At 43.9% G+C, this 27,228-nt stretch overlaps 2 protein-coding genes and 1 pseudogene across 2 annotated transcripts in view; 1 reads left to right on the forward strand and 2 right to left on the reverse strand.

Moving 5' to 3' along the window:
• The window catches only part of LOC142196121 (uncharacterized), a 530,658-nt gene that overhangs the window by 178,964 nt on the left and 324,466 nt on the right, over nt 1–27,228 (forward strand). The window contains 1 exon segment of the mRNA XM_075266346.1: nt 1,780–1,789. Coding sequence (XP_075122447.1) covers nt 1,780–1,789 — 10 coding nt within the window.
• Nucleotides 81–27,228, reverse strand: part of LOC142196124 (uncharacterized) — a 305,361-nt gene continuing 278,213 nt past the window's right edge. Inside the window, exon 5 of the mRNA XM_075266347.1 lies at nt 81–2,248. Coding sequence (XP_075122448.1) covers nt 2,175–2,248 — 74 coding nt within the window. The 3' untranslated portion in view covers nt 81–2,174. The remainder of the gene's footprint in view (nt 2,249–27,228) is intronic.
• LOC142196223 (uncharacterized) lies at nt 2,165–3,533 on the reverse strand (annotated as a pseudogene).

The following is a 27,228-nucleotide window of genomic DNA, read 5'->3' on the forward strand; positions in this document are numbered from 1 at the left end:
AGTCTCAGATTATCTAATATGCACACCCCCTCCTCCCCCCAAAAAAAATCTCAGATCTTGCTAGTAAACCCCCCCCCCCAAAAAAAAAAACAAAAAAAACTGCAAACAATTCAGTGAAAAAAACACAAGTAGAAAATGGATTATAATTGTGTATTATTAGTAACACTTATTATATATTTGTTAATTTGGTATCGGAATAATCTCATCTACCCAGAGAAATAAATGATCAGGTATCTAAGCCACGTGGTGAAGGCCACAGAATATAGAGCATAGAAAGGAAAGAGTGGAAGTGCTGGATTTTTCTATCCTCTACAAGAAAGAGTTAATAAAGTTACTCAATGAGATATCTGTACCCTATAAGAGGGGCAAAACACTGCACCTGGTCCTGCAAAAAACAAGTCCTCATAGAGTCACATTTACACAAAAATAAAAGAAGTTATTGCTCTTGTTTTATTACCCTCCATGATTAATCCATACAAGTGCCCCCCTCCCCCTCCATCATTAATCCATAGAAGTGACCGTACCCCCCCTACCTTGGACACTCCACCATTAGTACAACCCATCTGGCAGTGAAATGGCATATTATTGGAAAAATTGCAATTTTTACTTTTCATTTTCAGGTGTGCAGAATGAATGTAACGCTCAAGGGTTAAAAATGATCACTGCTCCACTTGATAAATCCCTTCGGGGTTGTAGTTTCCAAAGTGGGGTCACATATCTGCGGATTCCATTTTATTGGCAATTCAGGGGCTCTGCACAAATGGCATGATGCCCAAAAACCAAACTGCGCTCCTTCCTCCTGTGCCCGGCTGAGCCCAAACAGCAGTTTATCGCACACATGACATTCAGTCCGTTATCCTGGGTACACCGGTGTCATACACGGGGGGGGGGGGGGGGCGTACACTGTAGTTTGGGCACAGCAGGGAGTAGATGTGAAGGAGCGCGATGTGGCTTTTCGAGTACAGATTCAGATGTTTGGTATCTGGACGCCACGTCATGTTTGCAGGACCTGTAAGGTACCAGAATAGTGGAATCCCCTACAGAGTGACCTCATTTTGAAAACTGCACCCCTCAAAGAATTTATCAGGGGGTGTAGTGACAGAAATACACAACGGATGGTGAAGAGCGAATATATAGCTGTGCGGAGTAAACTGGGAACACCAAATTCCCTACTATGTCCCCATAGCGCCTATGATTTGGGTAGGGGGGCCCCTTCTGGTGACTTTCCCCATGTAAATCTGGGGTGTTCCCTGATATCCGCTCGCACCACTTATACATTCCTTTCCTGCCGCAGCCGGTTGTGTCCTAATAACTTAGCAAATTTAGTTTTTTTTGTCTTCACATTGTACTATATTGTGCTATATTTCTTTTATGTTTCTGATGATGTGGCCATATGGGGGCTTGTTTTTGGTGCCATGAGATGCATTTTATAATGACACCATTTTTTTATGCACTTTATTTTTTCCAATTTTTTATTTTATTTTTTAAATTTTCTGCTTGTCCCTCTAGGAGACCTGAACCAGCAATATTCTGATCACTGCTTCAGTATTATACACTGCAATACACATGCAACTGACAGCTAACGCCCGCTCTAAATGCCACCCCCTCAAATAGTGAGCAGGCAGCCGGCCCCTGATTTACTATTATGCCCATTTACCCGGTACCAGGCGCCAAGGATGTAATAGTATGTGATGTCGCTAAGGGGTTAAAAAAATCCTCCGGTGCGGTGCGTTATTATACAGGCTCTCTGTTATTACTAAGTCAATGTGTGCTAAAGAGCTAGAAAGGGGTTAGATAAAGCCCCAGGAGGCCCCAGCAGGTCAGACATGACATATAATACAACATGCACCTCAAGTTCAGAGCAGACAAAACCAAAATGTACTGAACCTCGAAAGGTTCATTTATGCCCAGTAGTGATATCTTACTGGTCACACTTCACTGGGGAAATTGTTCTTATTCTCCCAATGAACCTTCATATTCCCCATACTGGAGGTTTCTGTACCAGTGACAAATATAGATGATGATTCAGGATATGACACACAATGGACGTCACTGAGAAGAGACCAGAAATCTCTGTGTGTTCAGGGATATAAGTTCTACCATATCAGAAGACATCCCGAGGCAGCAGGTCCTAGAAAGAAGCTCAACACCGGCCACATCCCCACAGTCTGACATTAACTTGGCTTCTCTTCTGTGTGAACACTCTGATGTCTCTCATAATGACCTTTATGTATGAAATATTTCTCACCTCCTCCAGACATGAAATATTACTTCTTCATCTTGTGAATTCTCTCGACATGTGTCTTAAGACTTGATTTATGGCCAAAACGTTTACCACATTCTGAGCAACAAAAAGCCTTCTCTCCTGTGTGAATTCTCTCATGATATTTAAGACTTGATTTCCGGCTAAAACATTTTCCACATTCCGAGCATGAAAAAGGCTTCTCTCCTGTGTGAATTCTCTCATGAGTTGCAAGATTTGTTTGATTGCTAAAACATTTCCCACATTCTGAACAAGAAAAAGGCTTCTCTCCTGTGTGAATTCTCTCATGAGCTGCAAGATTTGATTTATTGCTAAAACATTTCCCACATTCTGAACAAGAAAAAGGCTTCTCTCCTGTGTGAGTTTTCAAATGAGATGCAACTTGTGATTTCTGGTAGAAACATTTCTCACATTCAGGACATGAATATGGCCTCTCCCCTGTGTGAATTCTCTTATGGATTTTAAACTCTTGTGGAGTCGCAAAACATTTCCCACATTCTGAGCAAGAAAAAGGCTTCTCCCCTGTGTGAGTTTTCAGATGAGATGTAAGATGTGATTTCAGGCAGAAACATTTCTCACATTCAGGACATGAATATGGCTTCTCCCCTGTGTGAATTCTCTTATGGATTTTAAACACTTGTGGAGTTGCAAAACATTTCCCACATTCTGAGCAAGAAAAAGGCTTCTCTCCTGTGTGAGCTTTCAGATGTTTTGCAAGATATGATTTGCTGGTGAAACATTTCTCACATTCAGGACATGAATATGGCTTCTCCCCTATGTGAATTCTCTTATGGATTTTAAGTGTTTGTGCAGTTATAAAACACTTCCCACATTCTGAGCAAGAAAAAGGCTTCTCTCCTGTGTGAATTTTCAGATGACATGCAAGTTGTGATTTATGGCCGAAACATTTCTTACATTCAGGACACGAATATGGCTTCTCCCCTGTGTGAGTTTTCAGATGAGATGCAAGATGTGATTTCTGGCAGAAACATTTCTCACATTCAGGACATGAATATGGCTTCTCCCCTGTGTGAATTCTCTTATGGATTTAAAGCTCTTTTGCAGTCGCAAAACATTTTCCACATTCTGAGCAAGAAAAGGGCTTCTCTCCTGTGTGAGTTTTCAGATGATATGCAAGTTGTGATTTCTGGCAGAAACATTTCTCACATTCAGGACATGAATATGGCTTCTCTCCTGTGTGTGTTCTTAGATGAACTACAACATATGATTTATAATGAAAATATTTCCCACATTCAGGACATGAAAATGTTTTTTATTCTCCGTCAGTTTTCTCATGTTTGGAAGGATTAGGTTTCATGGCTAAGTTCTTCGTTCAGAACCAGCAAAATTTTTCCCGTCTACATCCAGGTGTTTTTTTTTTGCCAATTTGTGAATATCTTCTACTTTATGACAAGGAGACGTCTATGGAGCGGCTCATCCAGTCATCACCTGCAAAATGAAATAGAACTGTTTCTAAATAAAATAATTAATATTTTCATAGAAAAGATTTTATTTTGACAATGCAAGTTTACATAAAAAAAATAATAATAATATAAAAAAATTAAAAAAATTCTGAAAATGTAATAATAAATAAAGATTAAAAAACCTATATTTTATATGTGAGTAGAGATGAGCGAACAGTGAAATGTTCGATATTCGATATTCTATTTGAGTAGCCCCTCAATACTTGACTGTTCGAACGAATATCGAACCCCATTATAGTCTATGGGGTAAAAAGGTGCGTTTAGGGGGAAACCACCATTCGACTCAGGAGGGTCACTAAGTCCACTATGACACCCCAGGAAATGATACATTCTTTTGAACTTCGTGCGCTTCCGTCACTGTCCGCTTGTAAAGATGTCCGACTTTTCAAGCGGACAGAAAAACCTACATGTCGGGTTTTTCTGTCCGATTGAAAAGTCAGACATCTTTACATGCGGACAGTGAAGGAAGAGCACGGAGTGCAAAAGAACACACCCGATCGCCATTTAAATAAATGACAAGTGTCACAGACACAGCTAGTGTCCGCTCCTAATGTCCATGAGAGATTTTGAACGGACACTAGGAGTGGACACTACCTGTCGGTCACTGACGGTAGTGTGAACGCTCCCTTACAATAAAGACTGATATCTAATGGTAATAAAAGTAACAGAAACGATCTGATGGGCAAAAAGAAAGGACTGGAAGGGATGAAAGCTTTCCAATTAATCTTATGGCCAGCACTGGGACCACCATGGGATTGTCCATCAGGGACATTTATTACTGGAGTTCGGGAACATTGATGAGACGATGACGGGACGGAGATATTCTAAAGATTCTTTATCATCAACGTTCCTGCAGAATCCGATCAACGGCAAAACTACAAGGAAAGTTGGGTTGGTGCTGACGGATGATATAAGGCCAGGCCAGATATTGTACAGGATAGACTGTAATACTGGAAGTGATCTGACCTGTGGGATCTGCTTAGAGCGGCCGGGAGACGTCTCAGCAGTAACACTCGCAGCTCCTGAAGGCTCTCAGCTGGTCACACAGTGACAGGTGGCCAGGATAAGTACTGAGAAAGAGAAGGAGAACATTCCAGAACTTAGTCTGTGTTACCGGACATGTCTACTAAGACGGAGATCTCAGAAGTAAAACATGCGTCATATACAGAATGGATTATATTGTTACATCAGCGTCTTCATAGTATGAACTATGTGCCGACAATCTGATCACTAATAATCATGGAAATCTAGAAAATAAGGTAACAAGTCACGAATGACAACAGTGACATCATTATGTGCCGGCCTGACCCACCGGACATTTGTGCTGTTACTAAAGAGGCTAGAAAACATCATGGAGTCCCACCGGAGCCCGGGAGAGGTGAGTAACACAGATTAATGCTTGTCACCTCCTCGGCCTGGCCTCTGATCATTATACTTGGGGGCTGAGGATACTCTCGCTGCTTCTATCTTATGTACACATGGGCGTATCATGGGTTATATTGGTCTTATCCATATAGATGGAAGATGAGTATCGAAGCTCCTAAGACACTGCTATACTATTGCTATATGTGACTGACATACACAGGTATGATACACAGCTCAGTATACAGTATCACACAGGATAGGATTAGATACACAGCTCAGTATACAGTATCACACAGGATAGAAATAGATACACAGCTCAGTATACAGTATCACACAGGATAGGATTAGATACACAGCTCAGTATACAGTATCACACAGGATAGGATTAGATACACAGCTCAGTATACAGTATCACACAGGATAGGTTTAGATACACAGCTCAGTATACAGTATCACACAGGATAGGATTAGATACAGCTCAGTATACAGTATCACACAGGAAAGGATTAGATACACAGCTCAGTATACAGTATCACACAGGATAGGATTAGATACACAGCTCAGTATACAGTATCACACAGGATAGGATTAGATACACAGCTCAGTATACAGTATCACACATATAGGATTAGATACACGGCTCAGTATACAGTATCACACAGGATAGGATTAGATACACGGCTCAGTATACAGTATCACACAGGATAGGATTAGATACACAGCTCAGTATACAGTATCACACAGGATAGGATTAGATACACAGCTCAGTATACAGTATCACACATATAGGATTAGATACATGGCTCAGTATACAGTATCACACAAGATAGGATTAGATACACGGCTCAGTATACAGTATCACACAGGATAGGATTAGATACACGGCTCAGTATACAGTATCACACAGGATAGGATTAGATACAGCTCAGTATACAGTATCACACAGGATAGGATTAGATACACAGCTCAGTACACAGTATCACACAGGATAGGATTAGATACACAGCTCAGTATACAGTATCACACAGGATAGGATTAGATACAGCTCAGTATACAGTATCACACAGGATAGGATTAGATACACAGCTCAGTATACAGTATCACACAGGATAGGATTAGATACACAGCTCAGTATACAGTATCACACAGGATAGGATTAGATACAGCTCAGTATACAGTATCACACAGGATAGGATTAGATACACTGCTCGGTATACAGTATCACACAGGATAGGATTAGATACATGGCTCAGTATACAGTATCACACAAGATAGGATTAGATACACAGCTCAGTATACAGTATCACACAGGATAGGATTAGATACACGGCTCAGTATACAGTATCACACAGGATAGGATTAGATACACGGCTCAGTATACAGTATCACACAGGATAGGATTAGATACACGGCTCAGTATACAGTATCACACAGGATAGGATTAGATACACTGCTCAGTATACAGTATCACACAGGATAGGATTAGATACACAGCTCAGCAGTCAGTATCACACAGGATAGGATTAGATACACGGCTCAGTATACAGTATCACAAAGGATAGGATTAGATACACAGCTCAGTATACAGTATCACACAGGATAGGATTAGATACACAGCTCAGTATACAGTATCACACAGGATAGGATTAGATACACAGCTCAGTATACAGTATCACACAGGATAAGATTAGATACACAGCTCAGTATACAGTATCACACATAATAGTATTAGATACACAGCTCAGCATACAGTATCACACAGGATAGGATTAGATACACAGCTCAGTATACAGTATCACACAGTATATCATACATACTGTAGATATATACATATATTACATACACATACATACTGTACATATATACATACATTACATACAGATACACACTGTACATATATACATACATTACACATCCATACTCTACATATATACATACATTACATACACATACATACTGTACATATATACATACATTACATACACATACACACTGTACATATATACATACATTACATGCACATACATACTGTACATATATACATACATTACATACACATACACACTCTACATATATACATACATTACATACACACTGTACATATATACATACATTACATACACATACATACTGCACATACACATACATACTGTACATATATACATACATTACATACACATACACACTGTACATATATACATACATTACATGCACATACATACTGTACATATATACATACATTACATACACATACACACTCTACATATATACATACATTACATACACACTGTACATATATACATACATTACATACACATACATACTGTACATATATACATACATTACATACACATACACACTCTACATATATACATACATTACATACACACTGTACATATATACATACATTACATACACATACATACTGCACATATATACATACAGTACATACACATACATACTGTACATATATACATACATTACATACACATACACACTGTACATATATACATACATTACATACACATACATGCTGTACATATATACATACATTACACACACACATACTGTACATATATACATACATTACATACACATACATACTGTACATATATACATACATTACATACACATACACACTGTACATATATACAGGGCCGGCGTCAGCGCACGGCATAGTCGGGCAAGTGCCGGGGCCCACAGAGCCTCTGGGGGCCCCCCGGCACTTGCCTGTCACAATTTCAGCTCATCGGCGTCCGTCCGCCGATGAGCTGAAATACATACGCGATGCAGGAGCTGTGAGATCAGCTCCTGCTTTAAAGCTCCGGCCCCGGCTTGCGTGTGTAGGCGCGATGACGTCATCGCATCACGCCTACACACGCAAGCCGGTCCGGAGCTAAGCAGGAGCTGATCTCACAGCTCCTGCATCGCGTATGTGACTGGAGAGAGGAGAGAGGAACGTCGGGGGAACGAGGGAAGGTGAGTGATAGAAGGTGAGTGATGTAAGTGTTTGTTTTGTATTACATATTAAGGTGAAACATAATGAAGGGGGCCCATGAAACTGGGGGGCAAATGAAGGGGAGGGGAGGGGGGAACGGCATGACACTGGAGAAGATGAAGGGGGTGGGGAGAGAACGGCATGAAACTGGGGACAGAGATGGAGGGGGCGGAGAACAGCATGACACTGGGGCAGATGGAGGGGGGGAGAACAGCATGGAACTGGGGACAGAGATGGAGGGGGCCCAATGAAACTGAAGGGGCAAATGAAGGGGAGGGGCTGAACGGCATGACACTGGGGCAGAGACGGGGGACATTAAACTGTGGGCAGATGAAGGGGGAGAACGTGATGAAACTGGGGACAGAGATGGAGGGGGGACATGAAACTGGGGGCAGAGGAAGGGTGTATATGAAACTGGGGGAGAGATGGAGGGGGGGCATATAATTTACGGGTGACTGTAGGAGGATTATACTGTGTGGGAGCACATAATAAATGAATGAGAATGGGTGGAATCAACATAAAAGTGGGTGGAGCTAAATTTGCCGCGGCGCGCAGAGCACATTTTGCCCCTCTTTCTACTCTTTAAAAGATTGGGAGGTATGGCGTTGGTGACGCCACACTCCTGCATGACGTCACTCGCTTCATCTGCAACGCACAGTGTCTCGACTCCCCCACCTCCTTTACAAGAGGGCCCACTGAGGCTCTGTCGCCCAAGGGCCCATAAAAACCTGGAGCCGGCCCTGCATATATACATACATTACATACACATACACACTGTACATATATACATACATTACATACACACTGTACATATATACATACATTACATACACATACACACTGTACATATATACATACATTACATACATACTATACATATATACATACATTACACACATATATACTGTACATATATACATACATTACATACACACTGTACATATATACATACATTACATACACACACATACTATACATATATACATACATTACATACACATACATACTGTACATATATACATACACATACACACGGTACATATATACATACATTACATGAACATACTGACTGTACATATATACATACATTACATACACATACACACTGTACATATATACATACATTACACTTACCTCTCCTCCTTGTACATGTGTTTTGGGGCTGGGGGAGCTGAGCACATGGCAGGACATAGAGCCTTCTCCCCTCCCCCTCAGGACCTCTGACAGGACAGTGAAGAGTTGAGCAGGTGGGGAAGGGGGTAAGTTCCTAGAATAGTAAGACATGTCCTATCTGCAGAGATGTCTGGGGGAGGGGGTGGATGTCTGGGGGGGGGGGGGGGGATCCTCTGATAGTTCCCATATATTATATTATAATAGGAGAGTGAGGCCGTCCTCTACTATGTCTGAAGACCACCGTGTATTACATGATAATGTGGTACTACAAGTCCCAGCATACTGTCAGGGCACAGAAGTGATGTGATAATGTCCTCGGGAGCAAGAAGTAGTAGTGCCATGTTGTAGGATGACATTGGTAAAAATGTGTAAGGTATTGTAACCGAGAGAGCCGGGGGCAGTGAGGAATATCAGGGGAGATATAGGGGCTGTATATACTCCGAGCTGTGAGATATAGGGGCTGTATATACTCCGAGCTGTGAGATATAGGGGCTGTATATACTCTGAGCTGTGAGATATAGGGGCTGTATATACTCCGAGCTGTGAGATATAGGAGCTGTATATACTCCGAGCTGTGAGATATAGGGGCTGTATATACTCCGAGCTGTGAGATATAGGGGCTGTATATACACCGAGCTGTGAGATAAAGGGGCTGTATATACTCCGAGCTGTGAGATATAGGGGCTGTATATACTCCGAGCTGTGAGATATAGGGGCTGTATATACTCCAAGCTGTGAGATATAGGGGATGTATATATTGGGAGCTGTGAGATATAGGGGTTGTATATACTCCGAGCTGTGAGATATAGGGGCTGTATATACTCCAAGCTGTGAGATATAGGGGCTGTATATACTCCAAGCTCTGAGATATAGGGGTTTTATATACACCGAGCTGTGAGATATAGGGGATGTATATACTGGGAGCTCTGAGATTTTGGGGCTGCATATACTTTGAGCTTTGAGATTTCGGGGTTGTATATACTCCGAGGTGTAAGATTTCGGGGCTGTATATACACGGAGCTCTGAGATTTCGGGGCTGTATATACTCGGAGCTCAGAGATTTCGGGGCTGTATATACTCGGAGCTCTGAGATTTCGGGGCTGTAAATACTCCGAGGTGTGAGATTTCGGGGCTGTATATACTCTGAGCTCTGAGATTTCAGGGCTGTATATACTCGGAGCTCTGAGATTTCGGGGCTGTATATACTCGGAGCTCTTAGATTTCGGGGCTGTATATACTCGGAGCTCTGAGATTTCAGGGCTGTATATACTCGGAGCTCTGAGATTTCGGGGCTGTATATACTCTGAGCTCTGAGATATAGGGGCTGTATATACTCCGAGGTGTGAGATTTCGGGGCTGTATATACTTGGTACACGTCACTCTCTGGTCGGTGCAGGATGCAGTTTCCGGCTCGCAGACAGTGCCGGTGACCTGGAGCTGACATGTTTGTACAGCCGCTACATGTAAGGCAGGTGCACATACATCATGTCTTTGTGTCTGCTTGCCAATAAAGTTTCTTTTCCTCTCTATTGACATGTGGGTGGGGTTTAAATCAATGTCACTATTCCAGATAAATCTATAAACTACAAATGTCACATGTGTCAGACACCGGCAGTATTGGCAATGAAGAGAAGAGTCTCATGTGAATTATTACATAACTTATAGCAGTCATGGGGTGCAGCATGGTGGAGTATAACGGGGAGATTAGGAGGGGGCTGACATTATGCCCCAAGATAGGATGGGACACTAAGAGGTCTGGTTGAGGCTGTCCTAACCTTGGACTCTTCAGTCGCCCCCTCCAGTAGCTCCTCCTCCATCTTTGCAGCTTTTGGTTGTTCATTGAGGGATATTGCAGGTGTTACGGTTTATGGTACAATCCAGAGCCCCGCCATCCCTCAGTACAGGACATACTCTCCACAGACAGACTATATTGCTGCCAATTGGGAAGTGATTGGTAATTAGACATTTCAGAAGACTAATTGTATTCTATTTATTGTTCGGGGACTGCGAGAGTTAATTTATAGCCTACGTAGTAAAGCTCCGCCTTCTATTCAACAATCTCCACAATCCTTCCCATATAACCCTGAATAGGAGAGTGTTGTATCTAATCCAGTGATCGGCAGCCTGGCCCATCATCATATCCCAAATACCAACTGGTGTAAGTGCCAGAACTGTATCCTGATACAAATCAAATCAAATAGGCTTTATTGGCACGTCCGAATAGATATTTGGCATTGCCAAAGCTAGTAAAGTGTGTGTGTGTGTGTGGGGGGGAGTTGGAGTCGAGGGGGAGAGTATCGGGTGTTGGGGTGGCTGATTTGGGGTATAACAGTCCGTGGAGTCTCATCTTCCTCTGGTTTGGTGACAGCTGGACACGTATTGGGCAGCGATCTCCACAGTGGCCTCTTCTTCTCCCAGTAGGATGTAGAGTTTCCTCTTCTCGTCTGCAGATATGAAATCTGGGATGTGGGCAGAGAGTCTTTGGTAGTAGACGGCCCTCACAGCTGAGTATTTGGTGCAGTGTAGCAGGAAGTGGGTCTCGTCTTCTAGGGCCCCCTGGTCACAGTGCTGGCACAGTCTGTTCTCCCATGGCTTGTACGTCTGCCTGTATCGCCCCGTCTCTATCTCTAGGTTGTGGGCGCTCAGTCTGTACCGGCTCAGGGTCTGTCTGTGCTTGGGGTGGCGTATTCTCTCCAGGTTTGTGGCCATGGTGTAGTCCCTTTGCAGTGACTGGTACACCGCGAGTTTCTTGGAGTTATTTATTGCGCTTCTCCATTCCTTGATGTACCGCTCTTTGTCTCTCTCCATTACTCCTTTTATTTGAGCCTTGTTCAGGGCATGTTGGGGGTTTTGGCTTGGCAGATGGCTGATGCTTGGTTGGGGGGTATCAGTTTTTCTCGGGGCTCTGTGGCTCAGCCAGGCTTGGTGGTGGTAAGAGCCAGCTGCTGCCCTGTATGTGTGTCCAGAATGATAACGCCCTCTTCTGCATGGTGAGCCATAGGGGGAGTCTGCCTAGCTCTGCCCTGCAGGCTATGTTGGTGGTGTTGCGATGGACATGGAGGAGGTACTTGCAGAACTCCAGGTGGAAAGTCTCTGTTGGGCTGGAATCCCACTTTGACTGGTCTGGGTAGGTGGCTGGGCCCCAAACCTCGCTGCCGTAGAGAAGGATCGGGGAGATGACTGCGTCAAATATCTTCAGCCAGACCCTCACCGGTGGTTTGAGGTGGTACAGTTGTCTTCTGATGGCGTAGAAGGTTCTGCAGGCTTTTACTTTCAGGGTTTCTATTGCTGCTTTGAAGCTTCCTGATTGGCTGAGCTCCAGCCCCAGGTAGGTGTAGCTGTTGGTTTTCTCCAGTGTGGAGCTGTTCAGTGTGAATTGTGGGGTGGTGGAGGCTTTATTGTGGCCCTTCTTCTGGAATACCATGACTTTGGTCTTCTTCTGGTTGATGGGTAGGGCCCATGTGGTGCTGAATTTTTCCAGCACTGACAGGCTTTCTTGGAGGTCTTTCTCGGTGGGGTAGAGATACAAGCTGTGATGGGAGTACCTGCTGCCCGGAGGACGACGCACTCAGATGCCACATTCACAACATGTATAACTGGACTCTACACTGAATCTCATCAGAGAGAAGACATTGTGACTATGGTGGTCAGTTATACTGGGAGAACTGGTGACAGAGAACTGGGTAACTATCTATATGTCACTGAGGTCATGTGTCAGAGTGTCACTATAGGGTGTCAGGTACAGAACGGGTTATATATAGTAAAATACTGTCTGCCATTTCTTGATTTATGAGACGTGAAGTTCACCTTGGTGACACCAGAAATAAGTGAGAACAAAAAGATTTACATCAAACAATCGAGGTTACAAGAAGTCCATTAAAGTAAAAATATCTCAAAATGTTCCTGATAGATGTCAAGTGTTATAGCGAAGAGAACGAGAGTCGCGGAGAAGGTGGAGCTCGGGCTCTCCATGATAACGGTTGAGGAGTCCTTCTCTTTGTCTGACCTCATTCCTCATAAGGAGAAGTCTACAATCCTTCCCCGGACTCTGGATCATTCCTTCTATGAATAGCCCGACCTGACTATGACGACGTCTTATGCTGTGTAGTCAGACAGGCCATGTCATCACACTTCCTCATTCTTTGACTCCATGTTGATGACAGATCTAGAATTCTGAGCCTTAATATTTCCTGCAGAATTTTGTCGTCTTTTCCAATTTCCTTTCTGACCTGAGTTGATATTTTCTTGATTCTCCACATGATAGAAATGTGATATAATAGAGCTAACTAGAATAACAATAGGATGAGAGAAGACATTTCTAGCTGCCATCTTAGTTGGTGACTTTGGCCAAATGTTTACAAGGAAAAGGTCCAACAGTAATATAAGCAGAACAGGGATCCTAATGCAATAACTTCAGTAGTGATGACGTAACGTCTAGCTTAGGAAGGTAGAGAGTCCAAATAATAGGACAAAGGTCCGTCTGTAGATGAGAGTTATCTAAAGCAGCAATATCCAAAATAGACCTCGACAGAAAGCCAAAGAATATAAAGGGAGCGGATAAATACAAACTGAAATATAGGGTCGGTCCCATGAATCTGACCTAAAAGGACGGGATGTGTTTGTTGGAGTGAGGTCAGGATGTGGGAGTATTTATTATGCTTACTTATATAGCGCCATCATATTCCACAGCACTTTACAGATATTGTCAATCACTGTCCCATATAGGGACTCACAATCTACATTCCCTATCAGTATGTCTTTGGTGTGTGGGAGGAAACCCACGCAAACACGGGGAGAACATATAAACTCCTTGCAGATGTTGCCCTTGGCAGGATTTAAACCTAGGACTCAGCGCTGCAAAGCTGCAGTGCTAGCCACTGAGCCACCGTGCTGCCCACATGTAGGTAGGAGTAGGTCAGGAATGAGGGTTATTTTTGTATTTGTCTCATGTTTTTTTGGTTGTTATGTCTATTCAGGAACAGGGTTAGGCGAAAGGTCAGAGCAAGATGAGCAAGAAGAGGAGTTGGGAGAGTAAAGAGATGAAGAAAGGAGATAAGGGGAACTGATAGAATAAGACTGGAAGAATACAGACTCCCCCTATGGCACACCATACAGAAGAGGGCGCTATCATTCTGGACTCACATACAGGGCAGCAGTCCTGGCTCGTACCACCACCAAGCCTGGCTGAGCCACAGAGCCCTGAGCAAACCTGATAACCCCCAACCAAGCATCAGCCATCTGCCAAACCAAAACCCCCAACATGCCCTGAACAAGGCTCAAATAAAAGGAGTCATTGAGAGAGACAAAGAGCGGTACATTGAGGAATGGAGAAGCGCAATAAATAACTCCAAGAAACTCACCGTGTACCAGTCACTGCAAAGGGACTACACCATGGCCACCTACCTGGAGAGAATACGCCACCCCAAACACAGACAGACCCTGAGCCGGTACAGACTGAGCACCCACAACCTGGAGATGGAGACGGGGCGACACAGGCAGACGTACAAGCCACGGGAGAATACGCATGCGCAGTAGCCGTAGAAGAAGCCGCATGCTACTGCGCATGCACCCAGGCCATTTTTTTTTTTTTATCAATGTCAGTTCGCTTGCGCCGGAGGAGGATGGGACCCGAGGACATTGGAGGAAGAGGAGGCGTGGATGAAGAAGACGTCGGACCCTGAATGCCCGCCCATCGTGCACGATGCGTAAGTAGATCACATTCTTTTTTAGGGTTTTATTTTACAATGGGGACATTTCAGTGATACAGTTTCATAGATGGTACAGTAGTATATAACAAGAGAGAAAAACACATACAAACTCATGGCAGACATGTTTTTTTGCAGAGGTGGGGGACATATGCAGCTATCATGATAACATGTGGCAGTTCCTTTGGTAGGTGGTGTGAGATCTCCTGCTCACAGCTGATAGATCGGTATCTTGCATCAGCACTATTGTCCATTAACCACAAAAAAAAAAAAAATGCCCCAAATGTCCTTCATCACAAGCCCTTCTCCTCCTTTCTTCTTACCACTGTGTTCTACTGCACAAAGACGTCTGAAGCCATCCAGGTAGACAGGCTACTGCTCTCTTGCCAAGCTTCCAAAAACTCATGGGGTAGGTTCCTAGGTTGTAACAGAGTCAGCTGTAGCATCTTCACACATCAGCAATAGACTCCATAAATCATCTCCTTGAAAGAAGAAGTCTACACTTCCATGTAGGTTTCTCCTCCATGCCGCATGGTGAGACATGCTGTCCTTAGCTCATGGGGGGATGGTAACAGGCACATGTGCACACAGGTCTTGAGTCATTGTCCATGCTTTAACAATAGAATCAAAAGGAACCAAATACTCCACAGGGTCTTCCATTCGATTTATAGTTGCTAATTCATAGTGCTAGTTTGCTTAGTTACAGGATTCTTGAAGATACAGACAAAAAGAGTGAAAAGGAAAGATAAAGGTTGCTCCCAGCTTGGAGCTCTGTATCGAGGCAGCCACTCAGTGTGGCGCCATGTAAGTAATACTGTCTGCTGATACTGTATATATATATATATATATATATATATATATATATATATACACACACACCTCTATGTAATTCTGTGCCTGGCGTTCTAATGTGAATAATACTGCCATGTAATACTGTCTGCTGATGCATATATCTATCTCTCTAATCCTCTATGTAGTATATCTGCCATGTTATACTGTCTGCTGATGCATATATATACATACACATCACACACAGACGGCTCCGCTACATACACGTCACACACAAACGGCTCTGCTACACACACGTCACACACAGATGGCTCCGCTACATACATGTCACACACAGACGGCTCCGCTACATATACGCCACACGTGTATATATATGTGTGTGACACATGCATGGCGTTCTAATGTATGTAATATTGGCATGTTATACTGTCTGCTGATGTATGTATACATACACACACACACATATATATCCTATTAATATTATAAAGGTGACATTTTGTGAGTTTGGATGTATGTGGGTCTGCGTGTTTGGATGTTTGTTCCTCAATCACAGCCAAACGGCTGAATGGATTTTGGGGAAATTTCACACACACACACACACAGACACACTTGCCAGGAAAAGGTAGTAGGCTACTTTAAATGTGGGTCACTCACCCCAAATCGCCACTGTGACCCTCCAAACAATCCTCCGGCTCGGCTGCAGCAGCTAGCATTCTGCCAGCGCTGGTCTGTGCTCGCACCTCCTATTGGTGCATGGCAGGCTGTGGGCGGGCTCTGGAGCCAGGGCTGCGGCACCATAGGTTGGGGCTGAAGATGGGCGTGCCGATTCAGCAGGGAAACACTGAGGAAGATGGCGGCAGCCCACATGGTCCCGGTGCCGCAGCTGTCCCAGCCCACCTACACAGCTCTCGGACGGAGGAGGCTGCTGCACCCGACATACCACAGGTAAGTGCAGTGGGTATAGGGGGTTGGGGTGTCCCGGGGGGGAAGGCAACCACATTCCCCAGCTTCACGTCCCCCCCCTTCATTGGCCCCAGTGTAGTTGGACTCACCTTGCCATGCTCCTCCGACGCTCTCTCTGCTCACTCGCTGCACATAGGTGTCCGGCGGCTGGCTGCGTATGGCAGGTACCCTACAATACAGACGCCGGTATTCGGCAATGCACTGTATGATACCAGCGCCTGGATTGCAGTCTACCTGCCTAGGCTACAATTCAAGCGCATGCCTAACAGGCCAGGGAGGCAGAGCGAGGCTTCGGCTGTCATAGCAAGCGAGTGGAGAGAGCAGCGGTGGAGCGTGGCAAGGTGAGTCCAACTACACTAGGGACGATGTGGGGGGGGGGGCATGAGGCTGGGAGCAGAGATGGGGAGACAAGAAACTGGGGGCAGATGAAGGGGGGGGGGACAAGAAACTGGTGGCAGATGAAGGGGGACAAGCACCTGGAAGCAGAGATGGGGGGACAACAAACTGGGGGCAGAGATGGGGGGACAACAAACTGGAGGCAGAGATAGAGGGGGGCAACAAACTGGGGGCAGAGATGAGGGGAACAAGAAACTGGGGTCAGATGAAAGGGGGACAAGAAACTGGGGGCAGAGATGGGGGACAAGCAACTGGGGGCGGAGATGGGGGGACAAGAAATTGGGGGCAAAGATGGGGGAACAAGAAACTGGGGGCAGAGACAGACAGAAACTAATTTTTATACAGGGAGATATTTGACATGCAGTTTTCCTATTTAAGCATTTTATTCTTTTTTTCACAGATGTTTTTTTTGGCCAGAAAGAGAAGGAGCTAAAATCTGCTAAGCAAGTGTTTGTGCAAACCACTGGAGCAAAGCACATTAAAGTTCCTGGATCCTCAGACTGCCTACATTATTACTATGCGTGCAAGAGAAGTGGACGTTTTCATTCGGAGAACACTTGAAAAAGAATTATGAAGTCCCAAGATTCTTGCAAAATTGGGACTTTTGGGTATATTCACGCAGATTTTTTTTTGGCAGGCGGATTTTGACGCAGATCCCTCCTCAAAAGCCACCTGCAAAACTGCCTCCCTTTTATCTAATCCTCTGCGTTCAGCATCGTGCACTACTATTCCCTGGCCCCCACTATTTGTGCCTAACATGGTTAAGTGAGTTAAGTACTATTTAGTGATGGGCTTGTATATAATTTTTGTTAGTTTGGGCACAGGCAGTTCTATATACTGTGCCCGGGGTAAAGAGTTATCGGTACAGTCAGAAGGGCGTTCCTGACAGTCTGGTCAGGAATGTCCTTCTGTACAGCAGCGCCTAACGCACTGTACAGTGTGAGCGGGGAGGACCGGTACCGATAGTTCTTTACCCGGGGCACAGATCGGGAAAGCCGACAGTGCGCTGAATTCAGCGCACTGTCAGCTTTCCAGCAGTATATAGAACTGGCTGTGCCCAAATTGATGAAAGGTCCTCTATACACTTTTCTGTGATGTTTATAAAGGTTCGTTCCACTAATAATGACACCCCCCATTAGCCAACACAAACCTGCAAGTCCTTTACTCATATTCCAACTGCCAGACTACTTGTACAATCCAACTTTGATATCCAAACATACATGAGATACATGCATCAGAACATGCACACAGTCCATCGCACGGCAGAGGATTAGATACACGAATGTGAACACAGTATAATATATATATGCATCAGCAACAGTATAACATGGCAGAAGATTACATAGATATATTACATAGAGGATTAGATAGATACTGTAGATAGATAGGTATATGCATCAGCAGACAGTATTACATGCCAGTATTACATACATTAGAACGTCAGGCACGTGCCACACACACAGCCGTCTGTGTGTGACGTGTATGTAGCGGAGCCGTCTGTGTGTGATGTGTATGTAGTGGAGGCATCTGTGTGTGACGTGTATGTAGTGGAGCCACCTGTGTGTGACGTGTATGTAGCGGAGTCGCCTGTGTGTGACGTGTATGTAGCAGAGTCGCCTGTGTGTGATGTGTATGTAGCGGAGTGGCCTGTGTGTGACGTGTATGTAGCGGAGTCGACAGTGTGTGACGTGTATGTAGTGGAGCCACCTGTGTGTGACGTGTATGTAGCGGAGTCGCCTGTGTGTGACGTGTATGTAGCAGAGTCGCCTGTGTGTGACGTGTATGTAGCGGAGTGGCCTGTGTGTGACGTGTATGTAGCGGAGTCGACAGTGTGTGACGTGTATGTAGTGGAGCCGCCTGTGTGTGACGTGTATGTAGCGGAGTCGCCTGTGTGTGATGTGTATGCAGCGGAGTCGTCTTTGTGTGACGTGTATGTAGCGGAGTCGCCTGTGTGTGATGTGTATGTAGCGGAGTGGCCTGTGTGTGACGTGTATGTAGCGGAGTCGCCTGTGTGTGATGTGTATGCAGCGGAGTCGTCTTTGTGTGACGTGTATGTAGCGGAGTCGCCTGTGTGTGACGTGTATGTAGCGGAGTCGCCTGTGTGTGACGTGTATGTAGCGGAGTCGCCTGTGTGTGACGTGTATGTAGCGGAGTCGCCTGTGTGTGACGTGTATGTAGCGGAGTCGCCTTTGTGTGACGTGTATGTAGCGGAGCCGTCTGTGTGATACGTGTATGTAACGGAGCTGTCTGAGTGTGACGTGTATGTAGCGGAGTCGACTGTGTGTGACGTGTATGTAGCGGAGTCGCCTGTGTGTGATGTGTATGTAGCGGAGTCGACTGTGTGTGACGTGTATGTAGCGGAGTCGCCTGTGTGTGATGTGTATGTAGCGGAGTCGACTGTGTGTGACGTGTATGTAGTGGAGGCATCTGTGTGTGACGTGTATGTAGTGGAGCCACCTGTGTGTGACGTGTATGTAGCGGAGTCGCCTGTGTGTGATGTGTATGCAGCGGAGTCGTCTTTGTGTGACGTGTATGTAGCGGAGTCGCCTGTGTGTGACGTGTATGTAGCGGAGTCGCCTGTGTGTGACGTGTATGTAGCAGAGTGGCCTGTGTGTGACGTGTATGTAGAGGAGTCGACTGTGTGTGACTTGTATGTAGTGGAGCCACCTGTGTGTGACGTGTATGTAGCGGAGTCATCTTTGTGTGACGTGTATGTAGCGGAGTCGCTTGTGTGTGACGTGTATGTAGCGGAGTAGCCTGTGTGTGTCGTGTATGTAGCGGAGTCGACTGTGTGTGACGTGTATGTAGTGGAGGCATCTGTGTGTGACGTGTATGTAGTGGAGCCACCTGTGTGTGAAGTGTATGTAGCGGAGTCGCCTGTGAGTGACGTGTATGTAGCGGAGTCGACTGTGTGTGACGTGTATGTAGCGGAGTGGCCTGTGTGTGTCGTGTATGTAGCGGAGTCGACTGTGTGTGACGTGTATGTAGTGGAGGCATCTGTGTGTGACGTGTATGTAGTGGAGCCACCTGTGTGTGAAGTGTATGTAGCGGAGTCGCCTGTGTGTGATGTGTATGCAGCGGAGTCGTCTTTGTGTGACGTGTATGTAGCGGAGTCGCCTGTGTGTGATGTGTATGTAGCGGAGTTGCCTGTGTGTGACGTGTATGTAGCAGAGTGGCCTGTGTGTGACGTGTATGTAGCGGAGTCGCCTGTGTGTGACGTGTATGTAGCGGAGTCGACTGTGTGTGACGTGTATGTAGTGGAGCCACCTGTGTGTGACGTGTATGTAGCGGAGTCGTCTTTGTGTGACGTGTATGTAGCGGAGTCGCTTGTGTGTGACGTGTATGTAGCGGAGTCGCCTGTGAGTGACGTGTATGTAGCGGAGCCACCTGTGTGTGACGTGTATGTAGCGGAGTCGCCTGTGTGTGACGTGTATGTAGCAGAGTCACCTGTGTGTGACGTGTATGTAGCGGAGTGGCCTGTGTGTGTCGTGTATGTAGCGGAGTCGACTGTGTGTGACGTGTATGTAGTGGAGCCACCTGTGTGTGACGTGTATGTAGCGGAGTCGCCTGTGTGTGACGTGTATGTAGCAGAGTGGCCTGTGTGTGACGTGTATGTAGCGGAGTCGACTGTGTGTGACTTGTATGTAGTGGAGCCACCTGTGTGTGACGTGTATGTAGCGGAGTCAACTTTGTGTGACGTGTATGTAGCGGAGTCGCTTGTGTGTGACGTGTATGTAGCGGAGTCGACTGTGTGTGACGTGTGTTGCGGACATTAAAGAGTCCTCATAGTATGTTGCAGAGCTCCAAATTAAATAATTAATTAACAGGCCTAGATGGGCTACCACCCATTGGGCCTGGAGAAGCCACACAGACACGCAGGTGATTGTGTATCAAGTGAGTTCTGATTTATTATAAGAAAAAGGTAGTTTAAATACATTACAGACAAAGAGCTGGCTTGGCTATTCTAATCAGGTACAACACAATTGGTTATAGAGATATAAGACAAGCCTGGCACATGACTATTGGCTGAGGTCTGCATATCATTATTACACTCCAACCTGGGATGACCTTTCTCATGACATGAAAAAGTATCTAAGATATTTATGTGTAAGCCAACATCATACACTAGTTCTAGATGTATATCACAGAAAGAGAGATAATGATCACGTACTGGTCCGCTCCGGCCTTGGGGCTAACGACCAAACAGGTTATTTGAAACGGTTTCTACACCCACCCTCAAAGATGACCACAAATAGATAAGGAGTTATAACCCAACCATTAACATTCCACACGCCTTATCCCCTAAAGGGGTCTCTTAGACTCTAAACAGACATCCTTATGAAGCTTAGAACAGAAAATGCTTATAAAATGGCTGACAGAATACAAGATGGAAGATGTGATCCTAACAGTTCCCCCATTTTGAGATAATTGGATACAGGAATTCATATTTAGGTACTTCAGTGACTTAACATCTACTGCTGGACCTTTCCAGATTCCCCTCATATGTTCCTGTATTCCAAATTAATCTCAATCATAGTTCTGGCCTGTTATTTTCAGTCTGATTATACATTCACTTGCTTATACTATGTATCATTACTTCCTGTTGTGTTATGAAAACAGCTATATAACATGACTGAGGCTAATATGGGGCTATGAGTACATATCCTACAGTCTGACACATTCAGATCAAGATCATATGATGTTTTAAAGAAAAAACTTATTGTCCCACTCATTGTCAAATGTTCTATGCAGGCTTATCGCCAGAATAATCTATAACAGTAACATCAGGAGAATCTTCATCGCTGTGTGTAGAGACTTCTTTGCAATGTGAAGCATGGACACAATTAGGCTTTCCGTCAAGTTTCATAGAAGTATTAGTAGTTAGCAGCACTTGGAGCAAATCATCAAATCTTGGTTCAAGAGGATTTCTCACGTGTCATCAATCTCTTGGTTCAAATGAATAGGTTCCGTCCACTTAACTTAAAATCTGAGAGGGAGGAGAAAACTCAAAACTATACATTAGTCAGATGTTTTTGCCAAGACATCACATAGTCAGTCAGTACACCATAATACAACTGTAACCTAGGGGCTGACCCAAAGAAAGTTTGCTATGGGCTAAAACCAATTCTTCTGTCAGGAGGGTACCTTACAGAAAATACAAATACAAGTGACACTCTACATCTTTCAATCGCCGTCTACCTGCAGCCCACTTGTGATGGCTTTTTTCACCAGATATGCCCCAGGCCATCCTGAAGAGAAATCACTATACACACAAGCGCGTACTTATACCGTCTCACCTTTAGTAGTTACTAAAGTTATAGTTATAGCATATAGTTATCCTGCAATCCCTGGAACAGGTACAAGGGCTCTGGGCCTGGCTCAAAGACACTTTTCATTTACGACATGCCATGCAGGCTCACATATATCTGTCAGTAGTGATACTAAATCCTGCAGCCGCCCATCCTCCGCTCACCAGGTCACACATGGCTACTTCTACTCAAACAAACTTTTCACTTTTTATGAACTCTGCTCAATCCCCAATACATACATTATTTTATTCATTATCTCACCTGTGAAATGTGTCCCTCTATCAGACTCTATCATCTCAGGTATCCCCAATCTACACACAAGCTCAGATATCAATTTCTTGGCAGTTACCTGTGTCGTTGCTCGGCTGATCCAACCTGAGAACAAATACACAGACCAACACATTTGTACGTTCAGATTCAGGCAATTGTATGTAATGGATACAGGGGTTTTGGTGTGCATGCGGTGTGTCTTAACTACCTGTCCTGGATTGTGTAGAGCACCTATGTGACATGCTTTTACGTGATTCCCTGCAGCCCTTCCAAAAGCTGAGGCAAACTATAGTTTACCCACTAATGACTCCATGGCATTTCAAGAGGCATGCACCTTACCGTGGGCCAAACCAGCCATTTGGGGGTACACTGATTTATCCCCCATTTTCACATTCCTTCACATTTTCTGGCACCAGCCTTTGTCCATTTCTCAATTTCCTCACCAGTCACCTTAGAGTACAGCCCCTTGGGGTCTGCTAGGTCAATGTCTCACCTGGTTGAGACCCTTCCATGGCAGTAGTGCCGCTGCTTACTCAGCCTTTCTATTTCCAATACTCTCAGGGTCTCTTCCCTTTGTGTGAGCTCTGACTTTTACAATTGCCAACTGCTTAGGGAGCAATGTGGCCTCCATCAACTGACTTACTAAGTTTCCTTTCTTAATTGGTTTGCCCTGTGCCATCAGGAAGTTCCTGGACCTCCATATTGGACCATAACCATGTGCAATGCCAAACGCATACCTGGAGTCAGTGTAAATGTTTGCTGTGCTATCAGGCTTCTATAAGGTCAGCATCTTATACTGACATGTGTGGTGGAAGGGCTTCTTATACTATGGTGTCACGTATAATGACTACAGCATACCCTGTATTCAAATTTGCCTTTTTCTGTTAGGTACCTGGAACCGTCCACAAACATCTCATAGTCAGGATTCTCCAATGGGGCGTCAGTGACATGACTGAAGCCGACTCTTCTGAGAGGAGTTTAAAAAATATCTCATCTACTAAATATCTCATTATCTACTCCCCCCTTTTGAATCATGAACTCCTACTGGTATAAGAGTTGCAGGATTCAAAAGTCAAATAACGCTGAAATGAGATGTTTGAGGAGGATGTAGAGCAAATTCCATGTTGCTCTATCTTGCCAAAAAAATATGACATCTGTCTATCTGTGTGAGGATTGCCTTACCACCGTTCTGATAGAGGAAAACACATCAGGTTCATGTCTGTCTATCTGTGGCACAAGAAAAATTAAAATTATCAACATATCATATCACAATAATATTCACTTAATCTCCCATAAAACATTTGCCTAATCTTTTTCATACACTGGTGGTTTTTGCTATCACTTCTTTTGTCTAATTAGATTTCCAGTGTCTCACTTTTAAGCTATACAAGGCAATACAATACTCTATTTGCCCTCAGCAGATATACAATAGAACTTTTGAGACCTAATTAAGACACTAATTAAGACACTGTAGCCTAAGGGTACAGCCATTGTAAGTGGCTGGCTGGCTAAAACTTGCCAAACCTGTATTCAGACTTATTTATACAATCCTAAGTAAATTCAATTCTCTACAACTTCTAATTATTCCAGAATTACAACTAATTCATTAAATGCTCAAAATATATCAGCAGAGAAGGCAAAACTTTAAGGGATCAATCTATCTCCCCCCTCCCCCGTCATAACAAGAATTTATACACAAAAACACATTACAGAGCAGATATCCGAGTGCCTTCTGATCTACTTAGTCAGATGTCTATCACCTTGTAGCAAACAATGCCGCAGAAATACCACTTTTGTTTTGCAAAACTACGATTTATCTTTAACTGCGTGTACATATTAAGGTAGCTCACATGCATTGCCTACCCCTTTATGATGCCTAATCCCATATCAGAAGGATCAATCTGAATAGAAATGACCAATAACATTGTCCAAGTATTAGATACAACTTTTTCACAAAATAATTCCCGATTGTTAACATTCATGGGTTTATAGTATAAACTCATAACCAATAAACACCGAGTACCTAGTACATGTACATGGTATATCAAGTACATCTCATATTCACCAGAAGACATACTGTATATATATATATTTTCAACGATGGAAAGGAACTCATATCTACTTGTCACCACCCTCTGTGGGACTATCAGCATTCAATTTCTTCATCTGCTCCCTGTGGAGACTAAAAATGTAACAATATAAACATGAACAAACAGAGCATGTACATGTAACACATATGGGCCCATTCATATACATACATGCAAACTTCACACTGGAGCTCCAGACACACACACATCCATTGAATCATAAAAAACTTGTCAATTTTCATATATTTTGTACAGTGATATCTCACTTATTGTCTCTTTTCCTACAAATAATCACAGGGTTAGTTATAATTCCTGCACAGCTGAATATTGAGGAAAAATAAACAAAACATGTCATTAGATGGCTTCGTCTTCTCGTCACTGGAAAATAAACATAATAATGATTATCTAAAATTTATGCCATTAATCCAAATCTAAAGACATTTAATGTGATTTAAACAGCCAATACTGATACCAACATTACATATTAATATTTTTTTTCTTTTCTTTCGACATACCATCTATATGACCACCTTACCCTATACAGTTACAAATTATTAAACCATATATTCCTAATTCTCCATATATTATACCAATGGTGTTACAATGTTACAATCTCACTTATAGCTGACAACTTAGCCACCTGCTGTCTCCCCTTCCCCCTTCTTGCTGACACCTACCAAACCTGTATAACATGATACCTCTGCTGTGGATATACAGAGGACAATAGGAGGTGGGGGAGGGGCCTGACATTCATTGTGAATTTATCTGGTACCTGGGAAAGCTGGGTGGATTCCTCCTTAGTTAGTACAGAAACAGGAAATGACTCAGACAATGAGACAGCCAGCATATAAAATTCATCAGTGGTAATAGCTGATGTTTCCACTTGTACCTCCCCACTAAGATCAAATTTTATATTTGCACCAAGCACCGTTAACACCTCAGTACCACTAAGAGATGTTGGCACATCGTCACTAACAAGCAATTTGGTGACATTTTGCCCTCTAAGTTTTACATTGAGTGGCACTGTTTCTTTTAAAATGATTCTTTTTCCTCCTAATCCAACACAAGATTGAGATTTATCAGTCCTCGGCTCATAAGGTATGTGGCATCCTTTAACAACAGAAATGGCAGCCCCTGTATCCACTAAGAAGGGGATTTCTTCCCCCACTACCTCCCGTTTGTTTTATGTATTATTGCCACACCTTCTTCTGATGTTTTTGCAGGGAGGACTGGTACAGGGTTGCCAACTCCTCATTGAGGGGTGTTGGCACATTAGTCAGTGCCCTGAGCTGGGGGGTTTCCAGCTTTTAGGGACCTACAGTCTTTTATAAAATGGCCTGGCTTCCCACAGTGATGACACTTGTAATTGTGTTTTTGTTTGCCTCCTTGTCTGTTGCGAGTTCTCTGGCCAGAATTTTTATTATTGAAGGCAAGCAATACCTTTTTCTCCTTCTCAGACCTGTGATCTAACTCAAGGCCCTTGGCAGCTTGTAATAAGGCAGGGGCTTCACTATGCCGCCATTTTGGTTTACAGGCTCTTTTCTGACCACATCTAGCACATGTCCACCCATCAGGATTACCTGGAGCAGATGGTGCAGAGTTTTGCCCATAGGGAGATGGGTTTTTCTCAGGGGGGGCATAATACATGACTCCCTCATGTTCCTTATTTCTATACCCCTCCCTTTCTATTTCCCTGCTTACCTGCGTCCAATTATCCAATATCTCACCTAGCTTGTGATCCTGAACCCAGCCTCTGTATTGAGAGGCAAATCTTTCCCAATGGCTGCTGTTTAACACTCCATTTGCACTACATTTTGCTTTCTTCAACAGTTTATTGCATCCTCTTCCAACTGCTCTCTTCCCTGCTCTTTCTCTAACTATCTCTTGAGCTGTTTTCCATACTGGCTGACTCTGCACTCCTCCCATTCTGTTCTGCGTGCTTTTCTTTCCTACTTTCCACTGTCTCTTATCTGTCCTTTTTTTCCAAGATATAGCACACTATATATACTGTATCTAAATCAAAAGTGACTTTTAAGATCAGTTTAGAGGATTTCCTCCTTCCCTTCTGTCCTTTTTTTCCAAGATACAGCACACTATATATACTGTATCTAAATCAAAAGTGACTTTCAAGGTCCCTCTGCCTTTTTCCTGCCCTTTTTTTCCAAGATACTACTGTATCTAAATCAAAAGTGACTAATTAAGGTCAGATGGAGGGTTTTTAGGGATCACTATGTCCCTTTGTCACGTGACTACTTACTTTCCACAGAACACAAATGAATACAATGAATGCACAACCATAACAGATCAGCTAACAATTTCAGCCCAAGTTCCTAGCTAGCAACACCCATACAACATACTGCTCTTAGGTTCTTTGCAAAAAGCTTGAGATATCTATATAAGGAACATATGTGTTTACCTCACACTCG

The sequence above is a fragment of the Leptodactylus fuscus genome, chromosome 2, assembly GCF_031893055.1.
Source record: "Leptodactylus fuscus isolate aLepFus1 chromosome 2, aLepFus1.hap2, whole genome shotgun sequence".
Classification (NCBI taxonomy): domain Eukaryota; kingdom Metazoa; phylum Chordata; class Amphibia; order Anura; family Leptodactylidae; genus Leptodactylus; species Leptodactylus fuscus.